The 18,058-nt window shown below is 39.7% G+C and overlaps 1 protein-coding gene across 1 annotated transcript; it reads right to left on the reverse strand.

The window, feature by feature from the left end:
- Window positions 1-1,627: 1,627 nt before the first annotated feature.
- On the reverse strand, window positions 1,628-12,580 carry LOC127570856 (Krueppel-like factor 6). The gene is made up of 4 exons (XM_052016744.1): window positions 12,212-12,580; window positions 8,804-9,380; window positions 5,817-5,940; window positions 1,628-4,047 (listed from the first exon to the last, which is right to left on the reverse strand). Exons 1-4 carry the CDS (start codon window positions 12,311-12,313, stop codon window positions 3,996-3,998), a joined length of 855 nt encoding a protein of 284 aa, XP_051872704.1. The 5' UTR covers window positions 12,314-12,580; the 3' UTR covers window positions 1,628-3,995.
- Window positions 12,581-18,058: the final 5,478 nt, after the last annotated feature.

An 18,058-nucleotide genomic window follows, 5' to 3' on the forward strand; every position in this document is an offset into this window, starting at 1 on the left:
TGTCTCTTTGTTAAAGTCTTGGGGAAACAATATTTATTCTTTTTACAGTTATTTAGTTTCTTCTAATATAGTGGACAGCCATGGAACACTGGTTGATGCTATTTTCCTGTAAGCTCAATTAGTTCCACAGTCCTTGCCGTTCCCCACAGCCTGGTAACTTCTCTTCCTCTTCAAGCATACATCCACTTAAAAAATTCCTACCAAAAATATTTCTGCCATCTTTTCACGTGTTATGAGTAACAGACCCACAGTAATGTTTTCCACATTTTCATAATTCTATATGAAAATATTTTTAAAACTTCCTTTTTTATACTCCTGCTGCTAATCTTTCATTTCTTGATCCTCCCAGCCATTGGAATTATGTTTTTTCACTACTTCCCTCTAAAACCTTTATGATAATTTTAAATATTTTATTAATTTCCTGTTAATCTGCCCTGCTACTGGAAATATATCCAAATGTCATAAATATCTCACCGCGTTTTTAAATTGTGTTTTTATCGAGTAGAATTCTTTAGGGTTGGAAAAGTTGATGCCACAATTGGCGAGGGGCAAATAATGACCTCCATCATTCATTTATTCCGCCACAGGTTTTATCCTTCAGTGCTAGAAGGAAAGCAGCTACTGAATATAGTGGTCAATGAAATAAAGAGTTTAAACCAAATAAGCTAGTTTCAGCATTATCTCTATGAATTATTATTCTTGTTCATCTTTTATTCCATTACACAGATTTGCATAATACAATCAAGAATGCATCGTGTAGGCACTTAAAAGCAACTTGCTGAAATGACGAAAATATCTCAGAGCAAGTCAGCATTGAAAAGTATAAGCAAATGTATTCTGACTGATTACTGTAGACAGCACCATGTTGGAGTGAAGAAACCACTCTGCCAGCATTAAAGCATCATCAATTAGGCTTCAAAAGTGCTGATTCGTTCTGGCCATACCTGCTTTCTCATTAAATGGATTCCATATATTATGGGAGGAATTCTCATTTTTGAATGTGTCAGCAGAAAGCAATGGCTTTCATAATACTGCCTACAAGCCAAATTCAAACCAGCGTCTTTTCACCTGTAGCCCTCAGCAAACTTACTGTTTCATGCGTCATCAGTTCTGACCTGCTCAGATGCATGTCGTCAGCCAAGCTAGAACTTGGAGCCATTCCAGCTGTTTTCCTTCTTTTTCAACAGGGGGAGTCAGGAAGTTACCCCGAGCTTCCATTCAGAAAGTGATAAAACACTAGCATATCAGAAATTGTTCTAGGCTTGCTCTTCCATTCCTTTGGAAGTCGGTCCTTGACCTCCACTAAGGGAGCTCAAGTATTAAGAAGCAATGATGCACTGTGGTATGATTGAGATCGGGCACTCACTATGTAGGGAATCACAACTGTAAACCCAGATCCTATCATTCCACTGTGCTGGTTGCTGCAGTGTTCCAACGATAGTCCATAAACATGAGATTACTCAGGATTCTGACCTACTCTGTGCTAAATTATTAAACGCCACATGCATCAAGGTTAAACTTGCATTCAGACAGATTGATGGTCACTAAAATGAGGGCCAAGTTAAAATAAATATGAAATTAAAAAGGTCAAGAGACTCAAAGAGACCAGGAAGAAATGAAGCAAGAGAGGCACATTCTGTTAAGAATTTTCCATTGTTTTACAATAAAAAATACATTCATACAGAAATATAACAATCTTGCAAAAAACAATTTCAAATAAAACCTTGTAAAAAGATTTCAAATAACAAAATTTTACAAAGAGGTTGGAGATAAACAGGGCTTTTAAAAAGAAATGTGAAACATCAATAATAAAGAACAATTTTAATTGCAACCCAAGGTCATACGGTTTCATTAAGGCTCCATTATCCACAGAACAGTACGAATACTGTTCATTGGCTAGTTAATAGAAAAATAGTACATGGCCTAACCTTTTCTTCCAGTGAATTCAACCATAATTTTTTTTATACATATTGCATTAAAAAGCACAAGCTGATTCAAGTTTTTACTTTCTGTCAATGGCATTCTTATCTAGTGGCTTGTTACAACTAGGTAGAGCATTGCATACACATGCAGAGTTTAAAAAATGCTGTAAATTGTCTTCAAAAAGCAGCTGCCTCTATGGTTTTTGGCAAATAAAAAAATGCATAGAAGGGAAAGTGTGTACGTCTCTGCCCTCAAAACCATGTGTTTGTGTAAACATTATAGTAACATCCAACCCCCATTCCTCTCCATCAGCACCACCAAGCCCACATTGAATCCAACAATTTAATCAGCAGCAGTTCCTGATGTTCAAGGATTTTTTTGTGCGTTTTTAAAACACCCAGGTGATTAAAATTCAGTAAGCGTATTTCTAGTCAGCCTTCACAACTGTGAAATACAATGGCTTTCCGACTAGGTTTGCAACCCTAGCAATTGCATTTCAGTTGCCTGCTGAAATGCATCTCAGCCAGACCATTGATGGGTCAAATTAAGATATTGCACTCCAGACAGCTCAATATCTAATGTGCCGAATCAGCAGACTAACAAAAGGAAATTAGTGCTAGCAAAAGGCCCAATGAGCCACTTTATCTGATTCATCCCGTGCTGGAGTCTCTCCAATGTCACTGTTAACCATTATAAATCTTCCATTTTACTACATTAGGGTTAAAGTGAAGATGCTTTTTCAGAATTAACAGTGCTTTACAGCCAAGCGATTTGTCATGGTCATCTTTTATGCCCAGAGTACTAGGAATGTGTTACCATTACAGCACATCAATATATTTTTTATATAATATAAAAAGAACACCTTCAATGAAATTACTATATACTCAATAGATCATTTTAATACATTATATTCAGTCAAAATAAAAAAATAAAACTAATATTTAATACTTGGGTAGACAAAAATTGGCATTTTGTACTCAGAAAATTAAAGAAAAGTTTTTTTTATTGTTTCCATGTCAAAGACAGAAAGAGGCATAGAGTACAAGATCATGTGAAAGGGAGCCTTAATGGAGCCCAAGTCACCCATACCCCTGTCTGGTGACCCACATGAGATTGCTACACTTACTGTAGCAAGGTCACTTTCATAAGGCACCATTATTTCATGTCAACAGTGCATTAACATTTAGAAACCAGAAATTAGTCCTCAGGCATAAATAAAAAGACCAAAATTAGCTGCTTAAGTAAATCAGTTGCTAAGCTATAGTGGTATTCAACCAAAAAAAGTCCAGGCTTCCTTTACTCTATGTAACATTTGCCCAAACATATTTTTTTTCCTTTAAACTGCACATAATCGGAATCAAATTGCAGTCCCCAATTACAAAGAAAGAAAAGTGTACAATCCCCAGAATCATGCAACACCTTTCTGTTTATCATGAAAGTTATAGTTGTGTTATATCCTTAATACACAGCTTATACAATGGATTACAAATTAGCTTTTTTTTGTAGCAAGTGAACAAGGCTACTCGACACATTGCACATTTATCAGCTGCACCAGACACCAAAAGCTCCTCTCACACGGGAAAGGGGTCGGTCTCCTGTCCAGATTCAGTGCCTTGCTTAAGGCATGGAACAGCGAAGACATTTGGCGGTTATCCCATCTCCAGGCACGTCCCTCTCTCTACTTTTCTCTTTTGTTCGCGCTCACACACACTCATCCAGCCTACTTTAAAGCAATCTTACTTCACCACAAGAAAAAAATCATTGGTTCCTCATCATACAATCAACCTAGTCAACCATGTTCTCAGTGCACATGCTCACAGCAGGGACTTGGCAGCCACTCATAACTTTAGATACCAATGTATGCATCCAGGAAAATTCCCAGATGCCATCCACCACAGTTGCTATGCTGCCTCTCACTCTAACGGTCTCTGAAAACACCCTGACAAAAAAAGGTCCTGGAGGCTACTGGGTAGGGTGCAAAATGGCATGCTTTGGCTGGAGCATACGTTCCTCCTCGTGTGGCAGTTCAATTGTGAAGCTGAATCGCCAACCGACTTTTACTGTGCACACTCTCAGATGTGTCTTTTCATGTGAAGGGCCAAGTGGTCAGACCTGGAGAAACACCTGGGGTGGGAACACAAGGAGGAAAAGCAACGAGAGAAAAATTACTTTCAAGAAACAGAATTGTGCATTCTGAAACTGTATATTGGATTTTATAAAAGTCTGTGGTAAGTAAAATCAATTAGGAGTTAAACCTAACATGTTCTCATAGCAACCAAGTATGTTGCTTCAAGAACATCAGGTGCCCATTGATGCAGTAATAAACACAGAAAATGCTGCAAGTTCTCAGGTCAGGCCACATCTTTGGAAAGAGAAACAGTTAACATATCATGTTGTAAATGTTAACTGTTTCTCTTCCCACAGATGCAGCCTGACCTGCTGAGTATTTCCAGCAGTTTCTGTTTTTATTTTACAAGTCCAGCATCTGCAGTTTATTTTCATTAACATGCATTGCTTCAGGGTCGGATCAGCATTTTGGTATTGGTTGGAAAGTAGAACATACTTCATATAATTCCCAATGTGATCCACACTTATAAAGCTCAGTGATATTCTTCCCTGATCCATCTAATTAATGCAGTATTTTACACTAGTTCAGGATCAAAGAAATAATTCAGCTCCATTCCGAAAGTTATGATTTTTTTTTAAACAGATATTACCACGCATTAGTTCAATATAATTGGTACACACAAACGAAAGGCATCATCGGAACACAGAATGGACCATGCTCAAGGCCTTGCACTCCTCAATCTCAGATTGTTTCTTGGTTAAATAACCAAGCCCCCCAGCACACAACATAATGATCAAGGACTAAACTTTAGTGGTGGCAAATAGAAGAAAGCTAGGAAGCTCTCTTTGTTGACTAGTGGGGCTGCAGCCTTAACACTTGTTGTGGTCTTAGCTGAAGGAACCTGCCTGGGTAATGAAGCCAGGTAGTACAGTCATTTAACATAGCTTTGAATCCTCCAAGTTCACACGGTTTAGTTTACACTTCACTGCTGAGCAGTGAAGTATCAACCAAAATATTGTTATATTGGTAAATTATCTTTTTTGCCATGATTGCTTCACATTTCATTCAAAGCATTATCATAATGCAATGTTCATTCAGATTGCCCCAAACCCACAAATGTCCCAAACTCACAAATTTTGGCCACTAATGTCCACATCATACACCTTTGCTTTCATAGAATTATGAATCAATAGCCAAGGAATACAAACTCTTAAGACACATTGTTCCCTCCATCGTAGTAGTTCAGGAAAATTTCAATTTGGTTTTAAATAGAAGCAACAACTTTTCCCAGTAGATTTAAAGCTGTCATGAAGAAAATTATAACATCTCATTGGACTTCTAGATTGAATGTTTTAGTTTTAGTGTAACAGCATGGTTGAAATTGCAGCAACAATGTTACATCTGACATCTGCAATTGGTAATTTGCTGTGATGCGTGGAAGATGGTTTGCGAATGAGAATGGGCTATGCCTGGGAAAAACATTTGCAATAGCCTTTTTGTATATTTGCATCAATTTTTTTTTAATTGTGTTGATTGTCAAGAAAACTGGTGATTTGTTTCCAAGTTCTTTTCACCACTTCTTTAAATAAAAGGATGCGATGCATCATTCCCTTCCCTTGAAACACCTATGAAACATCATCTTTAGTCTCCATATTAGCGCCTGCTGTAAGTAACTAAGAATTCAATGCACAAGGGATCACACAAAAGTGACCTTGATTGCTTTATCTCATAGTAATAACCTCTGATTAAATCTGAAATACAACAAGATTAACGAAGTAAAGGAAGTTAAAGCTATCTGATTTAAGTGATTATAACACACCCATACCTGTCACAATGAGTGCATTTAAACGGTTTTGCCCCAGTGTGTTTCCTGAAGTGCCTTGTAAGCTCATCACTTCGTGCAAATCGCCAGTCACAGCCTTCCCACGAACACCTGTAAGGCTTTTCACCTGCGGACAGTAAACAGGAGCATGTCAAGCAGCAGAACCTGAACTTGGCTGAGAAATTGTACCATTTGCAATGCCAAACAAGCCTTTAGCAAAATAGGATCTCTGCTAGCATTCTGAGATATATGTTACTGATATGCATGGATTTGATTGTAATTTGTCAAAATAAAAATAGGAGGTGCTAGTTCTTAAGTACCAGCTAGCTGCGATTCAAATTTCAACCATCAATTAGTGTTTATGATTTTCCAGAAACCAGATGGGCAATAAATACTTGAGAGAAGGCAAGAGAACAAAATGATAAAGACACATAGGGAGAGAAAGTGAAAGAGAAAGAGAAAGAGAGCAAGGTCATTGGGTTTACTGATTTTTGTCATGCAAGCAATGTTGTTGGCTCCAGTTATTCTTTATCAATAGCCATTTCAAAACATTTGTGTGACAATATTTGCCATTTCACCTTTTACTTCAAGAATGCAAATACAGTGAACCATATTAAAGTGCTGTACATATTTAAGGCCTGATACACAAGCTATTTGCAGAATGTTAATAAGCATGTCCAGTTTATGACTGCCAGCAACATAGCAAACCATTGGCAGCAGTAGTACTACTGAGTGCTTTGATTTATCATAATGCCAACAGAGGACAACTCTCCTCTGCCACTGCATGTCTGTAACAGAGCCACAGAGAAGCAAAGGGAGCCATAAGGAAGTCGATAGAATGTGTTTTCATTGCATAACCAATGTAATAACACTGCTTCAGAGGCTGGCAATTACACCATGCAAGAATGAAACATTAATTAAACCAATTTCTGAGGAACGTAATTATTTGAAAAAAAAGGATTCAATCAGCCCAGAGCCACTGGAACAGTGTCCAACAGCACTTCAATTGCCTTGGCACTGCATCTTAACTAGCATCATTTTAAACTTCCTATGGTTTTGTTTCCCAAGAAATCAGAGTAAAGCATTTAAAATCTGTTACAATATTTCTAAGTATTCTGACTTTTTTTAATCCCTGGTATGTGCCCGCTTCATATCCTGTATTGTGACCAGAACTCAGCCCATTTCCTGATTTTGAAACTTTGAAAATTACTCTCAGCATTGTTGTATCCTTCCGTGTGAACTGTCTAAGTGTAGGTTTACACTGACTTTAATGGAGCAAGGCCAGCATTCAGTCCGTTGTATCCAGGGAACTCATTGTAACATTCATGACGTGAGTAAGGTTTGCAGAAGTGTCCCTCGCTCCTGTGCCTGTTAAGCTATTGGAATCACAGCTTCCGTGGCTCAGATTACTATTCACTATTTAACTTTTTGGGCAGATCACTTTAAAACAGTATCTTGTCTTATCTCACATTATATTGGGCAGGGTTTGGAGCAGAGCTTTAATAGGCTGTGACAGCATCCAAGAAAATGGGATAGACAAATAAGGCATGGGTTTGTGAACATCCATGTTAGCAAGATCTCAGGAATGTGCATCACTAAATTGATTTATTTTAATTCAAATGATCTCGCAATAATGACTCTCTCAAAACCAATTGGTTTCTGGTGGTCGAAAACATTGGCAAAAATTGATGTGCATTATTTTTGACATACAAATAGAGCAGAACTGACACCCTTTATATTTTACAGCATCTTGAATGTTCCAGAAAAGTACAATAACACACATTTTTAAATGGACAGTCCTAAACCAAGAGGGCAATCAGCCTATCCATCCACTAATGAAGGGAGCATCTGCAGTATGGATTACTAAATCAGATCAGCAATAGATTTAATGGCAAAGTGACTGCTTCATCAATAATCCTCCACACAAGCTACACCACCCCCAACCTCTCCAACAAAAGAAATATCTATTCCCTTTAAGTAGTAGCATCTTTGAGGCAGAAAGATAAAAATTACATTGAGCTGACTTGCAACAAACAGTGTTGCAGATGTTTTTGAAAGCAGGATTGGATGTTTGGGTAAAGTTTGTTTCTGATATTATAAAATTGCACGTCAAATAGAAGATCACCCAAATTCCCAGTCCTCTTTCAGATCTCATACCACCAGAGGTTCTCTTTCTGGAACAAGAAAGAGCTTTTGATCAAATGCTCATGCTCCATGGTGCTCCCTAACTACGCCCAGTGATTACGGATGGATGCAACAGCCCATGCATTTGCTACACGTTGTGTGTATAAGGTACTGGGAGAAACAGCACATCTCAGAAACAATGATAAACGAGTGAATCTGAACAATTTGCCCCACTTACAAATGGTTGAAAGGTGGTGTATTGGCTGTTGTCTTATTCCTTCCTAACTCAACAACCAAGAGAACCACTCTGCTGTTGAAAAGAAACACTCCATCAATTTGCTTAACATTCTTCCGAGAAAGAGGATTGCCAAGTCTAAATGTCATTGCAGGCTGGAATTCACATGTGGGTCCTTTAGTTGACTGCCCAGCACTTCAATTATACGCCTACACAACTGTTGTGTCTTGCCATGCAAAACAACAAAAACAAATCAAAACTTAATCATTTTAAAAGAGGCTCTGTCTTGTTCTGCATTGTTTGGAGCCAAACAGGAGGTTTAATTCAGTGCTTGTAGGAAAGCTATCCAAGGAATCATAGAATTACACAGCATGGAAAGAGACCATTCAGCCTATTACATCTATGCCAGTTGTTTGAAAGAATCTATGCAAATAGTTCTACTCCCTGCCTTGTACAGGTGGCTGCATATTCTGTAAACAACTTCAGCATCAGACCTTAAAGATGAATTACATTTAATGCAACCCATTCCATTTGTGTCCCCAAAATCAAAATGTGAATTAGCAAATTAAAAAAAACTGAAGGAGGAAACATTAACTGCCACATTCCTCGGGATTCACATGCAACTACTAACCTGTGTGAGTACGTTGATGTGCTTTTAGGTGTGAACTTTTGGTGTAAACTTTCCTACATCCGTTGAACTGACACCAATGGACCCTTCTCCTGCCATCAGGTGATGCCTCGCCATTTACAGGACTAGATTTTTCCAATGATTTTGTAGCATTTCCACCACGAATTTTAACTGTATTCTGCTCAGGAATGTTTGCTGGTGGGTTGCTCCACAGCTGTGGAGAAGACTCCTTGGTTAGTTCTGGAGATGAGGGAGGAGTGGACAGAACTGGAGAGTTTACATTTCCAGAGTTCACCAGGACAGTATTTAAAGGATCTGAGGTATAGTTTACCGTAGGTGAAAGTTCCTCAGAGCTATCCAGGGACTCACTGCTGACATCAGAGCTCATGCTGTTGGTTTCCAGGTTCTGACTTTCCTGGGTCTCCTCTTCCATTAAGTTTGCATTCTTCTTGTCAGATTCATCCTTATCCCCACAGACCATAATGATTTTGCTCAAGAGGTCATCCTGTCCATCAAATCTAAAGTCAGAAGCCGAAACATAGGGCTCACTTTGAAGGTACCGCTCCAACTCGAGGCAAGTCTGAAAGATAGAAATGAGTGAAGATTACTAAAAGGTCACAGTTTTGCAAAGGACCTGCCCCCAAGTCATTCTCTGGAATCAATTTTGAAGACACATTGCAGCCACCAGATTTCTTTTGCCATTTTCATACTATTTTGTTTTATAAAAGAAAATCATTTCACCAGTTGGGATTCACAAAGCATAGTGAAATACCCAGAGACTGGGGTGACTAGAACAAGGGGTCACAATATCAAAATAAGGGGCTGGCTATTTAGGACTGAGATGAGAAGAAATATCTTCACCCAGGAGATAGTAAATCATTAAAATTCTTTCCGGGGTGGAGAGGGGGGGATGCTGTAGAAACTCTGTCGATGAATACATTCAAGACAAAGATCAATAGATTTTTGGATATTGAGAGATACAAGCTCAGAAAAGTAGCTCAAAGTGAAAGATGAGTCACGATTTTTTTGAACAGAGGAGCAGGAACAAAGGGCCAAATGGCATTCTCCTATTTCTACTTATTGTACTCTGAAGGCAAATGCACTCTTTAAAAGGTTATTTAAGTTAAAAAAAACTTTCATTTTCATTGTTTATAAAGACTAAGAAGCCTATTTGACACCAATGCACAAATCAAAAAAATGCTGAGCAGCTTTGATGAGATCACTAACTGCATATTCAAATTATTTTGCCAAAAGTTAAAGGGAGGTCCCTTTTAGTGCCAGCTATCTTGTCATTTAAGCACCTCCTTTCTTTCAAATGTATATACATATCTTTAAATAAACAAGACTGTCATTATGAGAGTCTGATCCAATGCAAAACAGAACTGGATATCCTCCCCAAAAGAAACCTGTTTGAACCAACTTTCTGCTGCCTGTTGTAACTGACAACAGAAAGCCATATTTAGTAAGGCTGACACGCAGACTGTAATGGATTCAAAGCACAGGCCTGTTAGACGGGCCACCAAAGAACCGCAGCTTCCTGTGTGTGTAAACGTGACCTATCAGCTATTTCAAAAGAATTTCATGCTCAGGAATGGATCTCACCAGCTAATAGTCAAACCGAGAACCCTTGCCCTAGTTCACCTTCATTTGTGTTGACTAAAATACTAATTAGAAAAAAAGCACTGTAGGAAAGTGGCGTTCAACAGGATGCAGGAAAGGAAATTACTCTGGAATGCTCTTGGGAAGTCCCATAGTGCAAAACATCCCCCCCCCCCTCCCCCCGGTATCTCTGGCAAACAACGGTACGGGGGAAAGCTAAGTGAATCATCGTGCTATTTCTTCAATCTAGAGGATACTTCCTTTACGTTTCTACCATCTGCACGGGTCCTTCTCAAACGGGGGGTGGAACGCAAGGACAGAATGGCGTGAGCAATGCTATTTTTTTTCGCTTTTACCACAAGTTGCTTGGCTCAGCATTTACTAACCGTGTTCACGGCAGCCAATGAATCAATGCAAGAAACTCTTAAAATAAAATAAATGAAACATTTTGCGTTTGAATTGTTGGCTACAAATAATAAAACTACAGATGGAAATTAACATCTAGTGTACGCTTAATTAAAAATTATTGGATTCAAATTTTTAACATATTTTTAATCATTATTTCCACTTATCTGTTTATGGGGCTTAATTCGTATTATTGGCTAACTTATTTTTCGACAAACATGTATTTGCATTATTAAGTGCAGACTAATTGTGATAAAATATGCATTTTGTTTGAACCAGTCTTATTTTGCCATTACAATCATTTATGTTCCTCATTTGGTATTTCACAATACTTCATCGGATATTGGACAGGACATATATTGGCATTACATCAACAGACTAAGAAAGTTTATTATTGACAACTGTTCCTTATTTTTGTTAAACTCACTCCTGAACGTATTTGATATTATTAGATTTTGTTTTCAGAGAGCACGGTTCCAAATCGAAACATTACAAGTCGTGTTCAACATTCCCATCTCCTCCTCCAAACCAAACCTTCCAGTAAACACATTAGCTGCAAGACCGAACTGTATTTCGCTGTAGTAAAAATGCCTCTCAAGGCTAAGCGAAGACGAGTTTGGCTGTCTGCCCAAATCCCAAATGCCTGAAGGAAACTACTTGGATCAATTTCAATCACGTACTGAATGTTTCAGCTTCTTTTGAAGAACAGGGGTTGGGGGGGGGGGGGGGGACGCAACGCAAGGGCTTTAAACAAACTGTTTGCATGCATTTCCACGCTGTTCAAACCATCCCTAGGTCTTCGACAAATATGATGAGCATTTGAACTGAGTTTATCTTTTGCTATTCTTATGGTAATTTGCGTTATCTCGAGGGAAACATTACAGCAAGCTACTTCAAACAACATTCCTTTCAACTACATTTGTAAATACAGAATAAAACCACCAGAATACGACTGGCAGGTCTGCTGGTTGACATATTTATTGCTCAAGAAAAATATTTTTAAGTATTAAATAGCATTAGACGTAAAAATGCTAGTGGCTTGTTTAGCGTGGCTCAAACTTGTTTGGGAGACTCGATGAGTTGACAATAGTCAATACAGTTCTCAAGTTTTTTTTACACTTGGCAATTTGACAGTTGCTGCAACTGGCAAATTTGAGTCAGAGGACTGGAGTTTGTTACAAGTATTCTAAGTGCAAATCTGTTTCGTAGCAGCAGATCCACCGAGCAAATCCTCCATCCAGCAGAAAGGCATGTAATAACAATAATAAAAAAACAATAACGTTGGATAGTACAAAACGTGAAATGGCCTCAAAAGCAATAGACACTAAGTCACACAAATGCATGTTATTGTGCACGGCAGTCAAACATACACACAGAACCTTCCTTCAAAATAACTATAATATTCACCTGCTGCCAATATTCTTCAAGTGATGCCAGACCTGAAAAGTAGCCAGTATCGTGCACAATCTGAAGCTCTTGGAAAATGCTGCACCTCGGTAGAACATCCATACTGCTGGATTGTGACCGTACTTGTTCAGTATTTCTCTCTCTCTTTTGTATTTAAAGTTTAAAATGGTTCAATAGGCGAAAAGTTTCTCAGCAAAAAGGCAGATTGCACAAAGATGCAGAAGGTTATCCCGAGCCAGCCGTCAGAATGAGCAGGAAGAGATAGAGTGAAAACCCCCCTATCTCTCACTCACTCATATACATGGACACACCGTCAACGCAGCGCAGCTCCACTTCCCTATTGAGAGCAGAGCCCAGCCGAACGGCCACGACCCCGCCCCCTTCCCCTCCCCCCACGTGATCTCCCTGGCCCACAAGCCCCGCCCTCTTTCCCCCTCCGCCCCTCAACCAATCGCACCGCCCCGAGTCGCCGCTGCGTGCATGATGTCATGAGAGGCCAATGGGAGCGCACGACGCGCCGCCCAGGGCAGCCCCCGCCAGCGGCAGAGCTGTCCGTCCAATGTAACACAGATTCTGATTGGCCAACGGGGCACGCAGTCCCTGCCCCTCTGCTGCTAACTGATTGGTGGAGACGGCGGCAAGCTATTTTTAGCAGCGTATATAATGCGGGAGCCCGGAGCGGATGGCTGTAGCATTGAGTTGCGTTGGGCTGCAGGTTGGGAGCGCTCTAAGCTGCTTGGGACAAGGCAGGGGCAGGTTTTCTTGTACTGCCAGTTCTCAACGAAATTGTAGCCAGCTTGTTTTGATGGCTGCTGAGCTGAATGCCTTTTAACTCTCTGATTGCTGTGTCATCCTAAAATAGTTTTCAGAAATGTTCTGACACCAAGCACTGGGGTTAAATCAGAATGGTGTTTATTTCTAAAGCAGCTTCCCCCCCTCCCCCGGTGCATTTAGAACTGGCGTGTTACTTAATGAAACAAAGTGCTGGAAATATTCGAGCAGCATTTTAGTTTGTGGGGAGGAAGAAACGGGGTTGACATATCATGCCCATTGGGTGTTTATAGTATTTTCTCCTTCATTACATATCTAACGTCCTGATCAATAATGAATGTCCACATAAACTTTCAATGAAACAAAATATGGCAGTTTTGATCAAAGGTTTGGAAGGTTGAAACTGTTAATTTTGCGCAATCTTTGCAATTCAAGTACTGTATGCTAAATAAATTCAAATAGTATAAAAATTCAATTTGTTACAACTTGGGAATTTTCAGGGGTTTGGGGGAAGAAGCACCAATCAAATGTTCTTTTTCTGTGTTGAGTAAGCCTGCAAAGCATCAAGCAAATTCCCTTGCAAAATCATTATTGTGACTAATGTAATGTGCATCTGTTCTTCCTCCATAAGTGGCCAAAAGGCTTTGACTTTACTGTAAGTGGTACAACCTGTGCCAGAGGGGGAGCTATTCCTTCAATTACTTGTCATCAGAACCAATTTTGCAACTGTTGAATGCTGTAATATCAAGCCAAATAAGGGATACATATTGTAAATGTATGCAAATCGTGGAATGATTTCATATTATGTATTTCTTTCTTACCATTTCTGGTGTACTGTGCAGCTCTAGACTCTTGGGAGGGAAAGTTAATGTGTATCATGGACAGGTTGATCAACAACAATGAATTCATTTTGCACCTTTAAAAAATACACAAGGGTGCTAGCAAGCAAAATTTGACACTAAGTTACTAGGAAAGGTGACCACAAGCTTGTTTAGAGATGATGTGGAGGGGCTTAGGACCTTGGAAACAAATTATGAAGAAGTAAATATGGGGATGCTGAGGAGGCCAGAATTGGGGCAGTTTAGGACAGTTGCAGAATTGGAGAACATGCCATGGGGGATTTGGAAAATAAGGATGCAAGAACCAGGAGCAATTGTTGGGCACTACAGTTTTAGCAACACTACGACCACCTTAACCACTTTGCACTAAAACGGATTTTGTTTTTTTTGTTCTAATTGTGTTCTTTCTTGTAAAAATTGTGTACAACTTATGTTTTTCTTGTGAATGCTACTTATATGATGCTATGTGCCTGTGATGCTGCTCAAAGCAAGTTTTTCATTCCGTCTATGCATACGTGTACATGTGCATATGACAATAAACTGGACTTTGACTCTGGCATGTGAGAGAAAGTATGTTGTTGTGGTGCAGAGGAATAAGGAGAATGGGACTGATAATATTGTTCTGCAGGGAGTTGGCATGGACCCTAAGGATCAAATGGCTTTCTTCTGCATCGTGATAAGGAAATAAGTTTGGCAAATTGGTCCTTCGAGCCTGCTCCTACCATTCAATAAGATCATGGCTGAGTCGATCTTAACCTCAATACCACTTTCCTGTTCTTTTCGTGTACTCCTTGACATCTTTGTGGTTTAAATTCCTCAAGTCTATATCCAATGACTCGACCTCCATAGAATCTAGAATCTAGAATCACTATCTTATGATGTGAAATATGTTGTTTTGCGGCAGCAGAACAGTGCAAAATTACTATAAATTACAAAATAAATAAATAGTGCCAAAAAAAAAGAATAAGGAGGTAGTGTTTATGGGTTCACAGATCATTTAGATGTCTGATGACAGAGGGGAACAAGCTGTTTCTGAATCATTGAGTATGGGTCTTCAGGCTCCTGTACCTCCTCCTTAATGGTAGTAATGAGAAGAGGACATGTCCTGGATGATGAGGGTTCTTAGTGATGGATGTCACCTTCTCGAGGTACCACCTCTTGAAGATGTCCTCAGTGTCGGGGAGGGTTGTGCCCGTGATGGAGCTGGCTGAGTCTACAACCCTCTGCAGCCTCTTACAATCCCGTGCATTGGAGCCTCCATACTAGGCTGTGATGCAGCCAGTCAAAATGCTCTCCAAATTTCTACTTTGATAGGAGTTTAAGTAGAGCCGCTGGCATGCCTTCTTCATAATTACATCAATGTTTTGGCCCAGGATAGATCCTCCGAGATGTTGACACCTAGGAACTTAAAGCTGCTCACCCTTTCCACCGCTGACCCCTCAATGAGGACTGGTGTGTGTTCTCCCAACTTCCCCTTCCCGAAGTCCACAATCAGTTCCTTGGTCTTGCTGAGGTTGAGTGCGAGGTTGTTGTTGCAACGCCACTCAACCAGCCCTGTTCTCACTCCTGTACGCCTCCTTGTCACCATCTGAGAGTTTACCAACAGCGGTGTCATCTGTGAATTTATAGATGGTGTTTGAGCTGTGCCTAGCCACACAGTCACACCAAATTTCCTTACTTTTATACTCTGTACCCTTGCAAGAAGGGCCAACGTATTATTAACCTTCCAAATTACAGCACACTAACCATTTGTGTTCTATGTGTTATGTACAATGAACCCAGGTCCCTTTCTACTGAAAAATCTTGTAGGCCCACTCTGTTTAAATAATTGCTTTCTCAGTCTTCCTTCCAAAGTGGTTGATCTCACAATTTCCCACATTATATTCCATCTCCCCACTTATTTAACCCATCTATATCCCTTTGCGATATCTGTTCATTTTTGCAACTTGCCAACCCATCTATTTGTGTATTATCAGCAGATTTGGCTATAACACACTCAATTCCTTCATGCAAGTCATCAGTATGGATTATAAATAGTTGAGTTGATGTCCCAGCACTTATACTTGTGGCACCCAATGCCACAGAACAGTACAGCACAGGAACAGGCCTTTTGGCCCATGATGTCTGTGTCGACCATGATGACAAATTAAACTAAACTTATCTGCCTGCATATGTTCTACCCCCCTCCATTCCCTACATGTTCATCTGCCTGTCTAAAATACCTATTAAATGCCACCATTGTGTCTGTTTCTACCGCCTCCCCTGGTAGAGGGTTCCAGGCACCTACCACTCTCTGTGTAAAAAAAAACTTACCCCACACATCATCTCCTTTAATATTTCCCCCTCTCACCTTAAAGCTATGTCCTCTAGTATTTGACTTTCTACCCTGGGAAAAAAGACTCTGACTCCCTACTCTACCTGTACTACTCATAATCATATAAACTTTTATTAGTAGTATTTGTAAAAACTTCAATGTTGCCCTGTCAAATGAAAGTGGCATTTGACTAATTCTTTTTTGTTGATTTCTAATCAGATTCACTGTCTTGAATTGCTATTAGACCTGCATTTAAGATTTTTAATAATTATTTTGACAATGAATTCTGTAGCTTCACATTGTTCTGGTGAAAACAAGTTACCGAAGCCTTTAATCGGAATACATCTTTTTTTAAAGATTCTTTTAAATTGGATGTTTCTAAATTGATTTGTATGGTGAATCCAAATATAGTACAGATGGATCTAGGTGCTCTAGTGCATGAATTACAAAAAGTTAGCAGGTAGGTCCAACAAGTAGTTAAGACGTTAAATGACATGTTGGCCTTTATTGTGAAGGGACTGGAGTTTAAGACTGGGGAGATTTTTTGTTACAGATGTATAAGGTGTTGGTGAGGCCACACCTGGAATATTGTGTATAGTTTTGATCCCCTTACCTAAAAAAGGATATAGTACCATTAAAGGCAAAGGAAATTCACCAGGCTAATTCCTGGGGTGAGAAGGTTGTCCAGTCAAGAGAGGCTAGACAGTTTGGGGTCAGTATTCGGAGTTTAGAAGCATGAGGGGTGATCTATTTAAAAGTAAAAGATCCTAAGTGGGCTTGACAGGGGAGGTGTTGTGGTGTTTTCGCTAGTGGGAGAGTCACAAACAAGGGGACAAAGCTGCAAAATAAGGGGCCAGTAATTTAAAACTGAGCTTTAGAAATTTCTTCTTGCAGAGGGCAGTGAATCTGTGGAATTCTCTTACCCTGAGGGTAGTGAGGGCCAGATTATCAGATATACTTGTGAGGATAGATAAATATTGGAAAGATCGAGACATTGAGGGCTATGGGAAATGACACAGAAGAGGAGTTGAGGCCAGTATAGATCAGTCATTATCATATTGAACTGTAGAGCAGGCTTGAGGGGTCTTCTCCTGCTCCTATTTTTTGTGTTCTTGTAAAATTAAATCATCATGGTCCAAGATAGAGAGAACACTGCACCCAAAGGTATACAATAGAATTATTGGGAAAACTTTGTGTAGAAGTCAATAAAGTGAACTTGATGACGCCTCCCAAAACTGTACCCAGCGTACCATGTTTGAACTTTGCCCATCAGATTGTCATTTTGTTAAAGCAATGAAAGAACATTTATCAAAGTCAAAAATGACATCTTCTGTGACTGAAACTGCTGTCTCACCCTTCAGCTTTCCAACTGTCTGCAGCCTTTAATGCAGTTGATCATACCCTCCTCATCTCATGCCTCTCCATCATTGACCAATTGTAAGGGACTGTCCTTGGTTTATTCCATCCTAATCTTTCCTGTCACAATGAAAGAACCTCCCGTAATGCCTTTTGTCTCTGCTCCTGCACATTTACTGCAGTGCAGGCAGACAATTAGATGCAAGGTCATAACGAGGTAGATTGTGAGGTCAAGTGTCCATCTTATTGTAAAATAGACTGTTCAATAGTCTTATAACAGCAAGATAAAAGTTGTCCTTGAGCCTGGTGGTACATGCTTTCAGGCTTTTGTATCTTCTGTCTGAAGGGAAGTGGGAGAAGGGAGAATGTCCTGTGTGTGTAGGGTCTAATTATGTTGGCTGCTTTACTGAGGCAATGAAAAGTGTAGATAGAGTCCATGGAGGGGATGCTGGTTTCTGTGATGTGCTGAGTTGTGGCAACAACTGTCTGCAGTTTCTTGCAGTCTCGGGCAGAGCAGTTGACAAACCAAGCCGTGATGCATCCAAATAGGATGCTTTCTATGGTGCA

The sequence above is a fragment of the Pristis pectinata genome, chromosome 5 (assembly GCF_009764475.1).
Source record: "Pristis pectinata isolate sPriPec2 chromosome 5, sPriPec2.1.pri, whole genome shotgun sequence".
NCBI lineage: Eukaryota > Metazoa > Chordata > Chondrichthyes > Rhinopristiformes > Pristidae > Pristis > Pristis pectinata.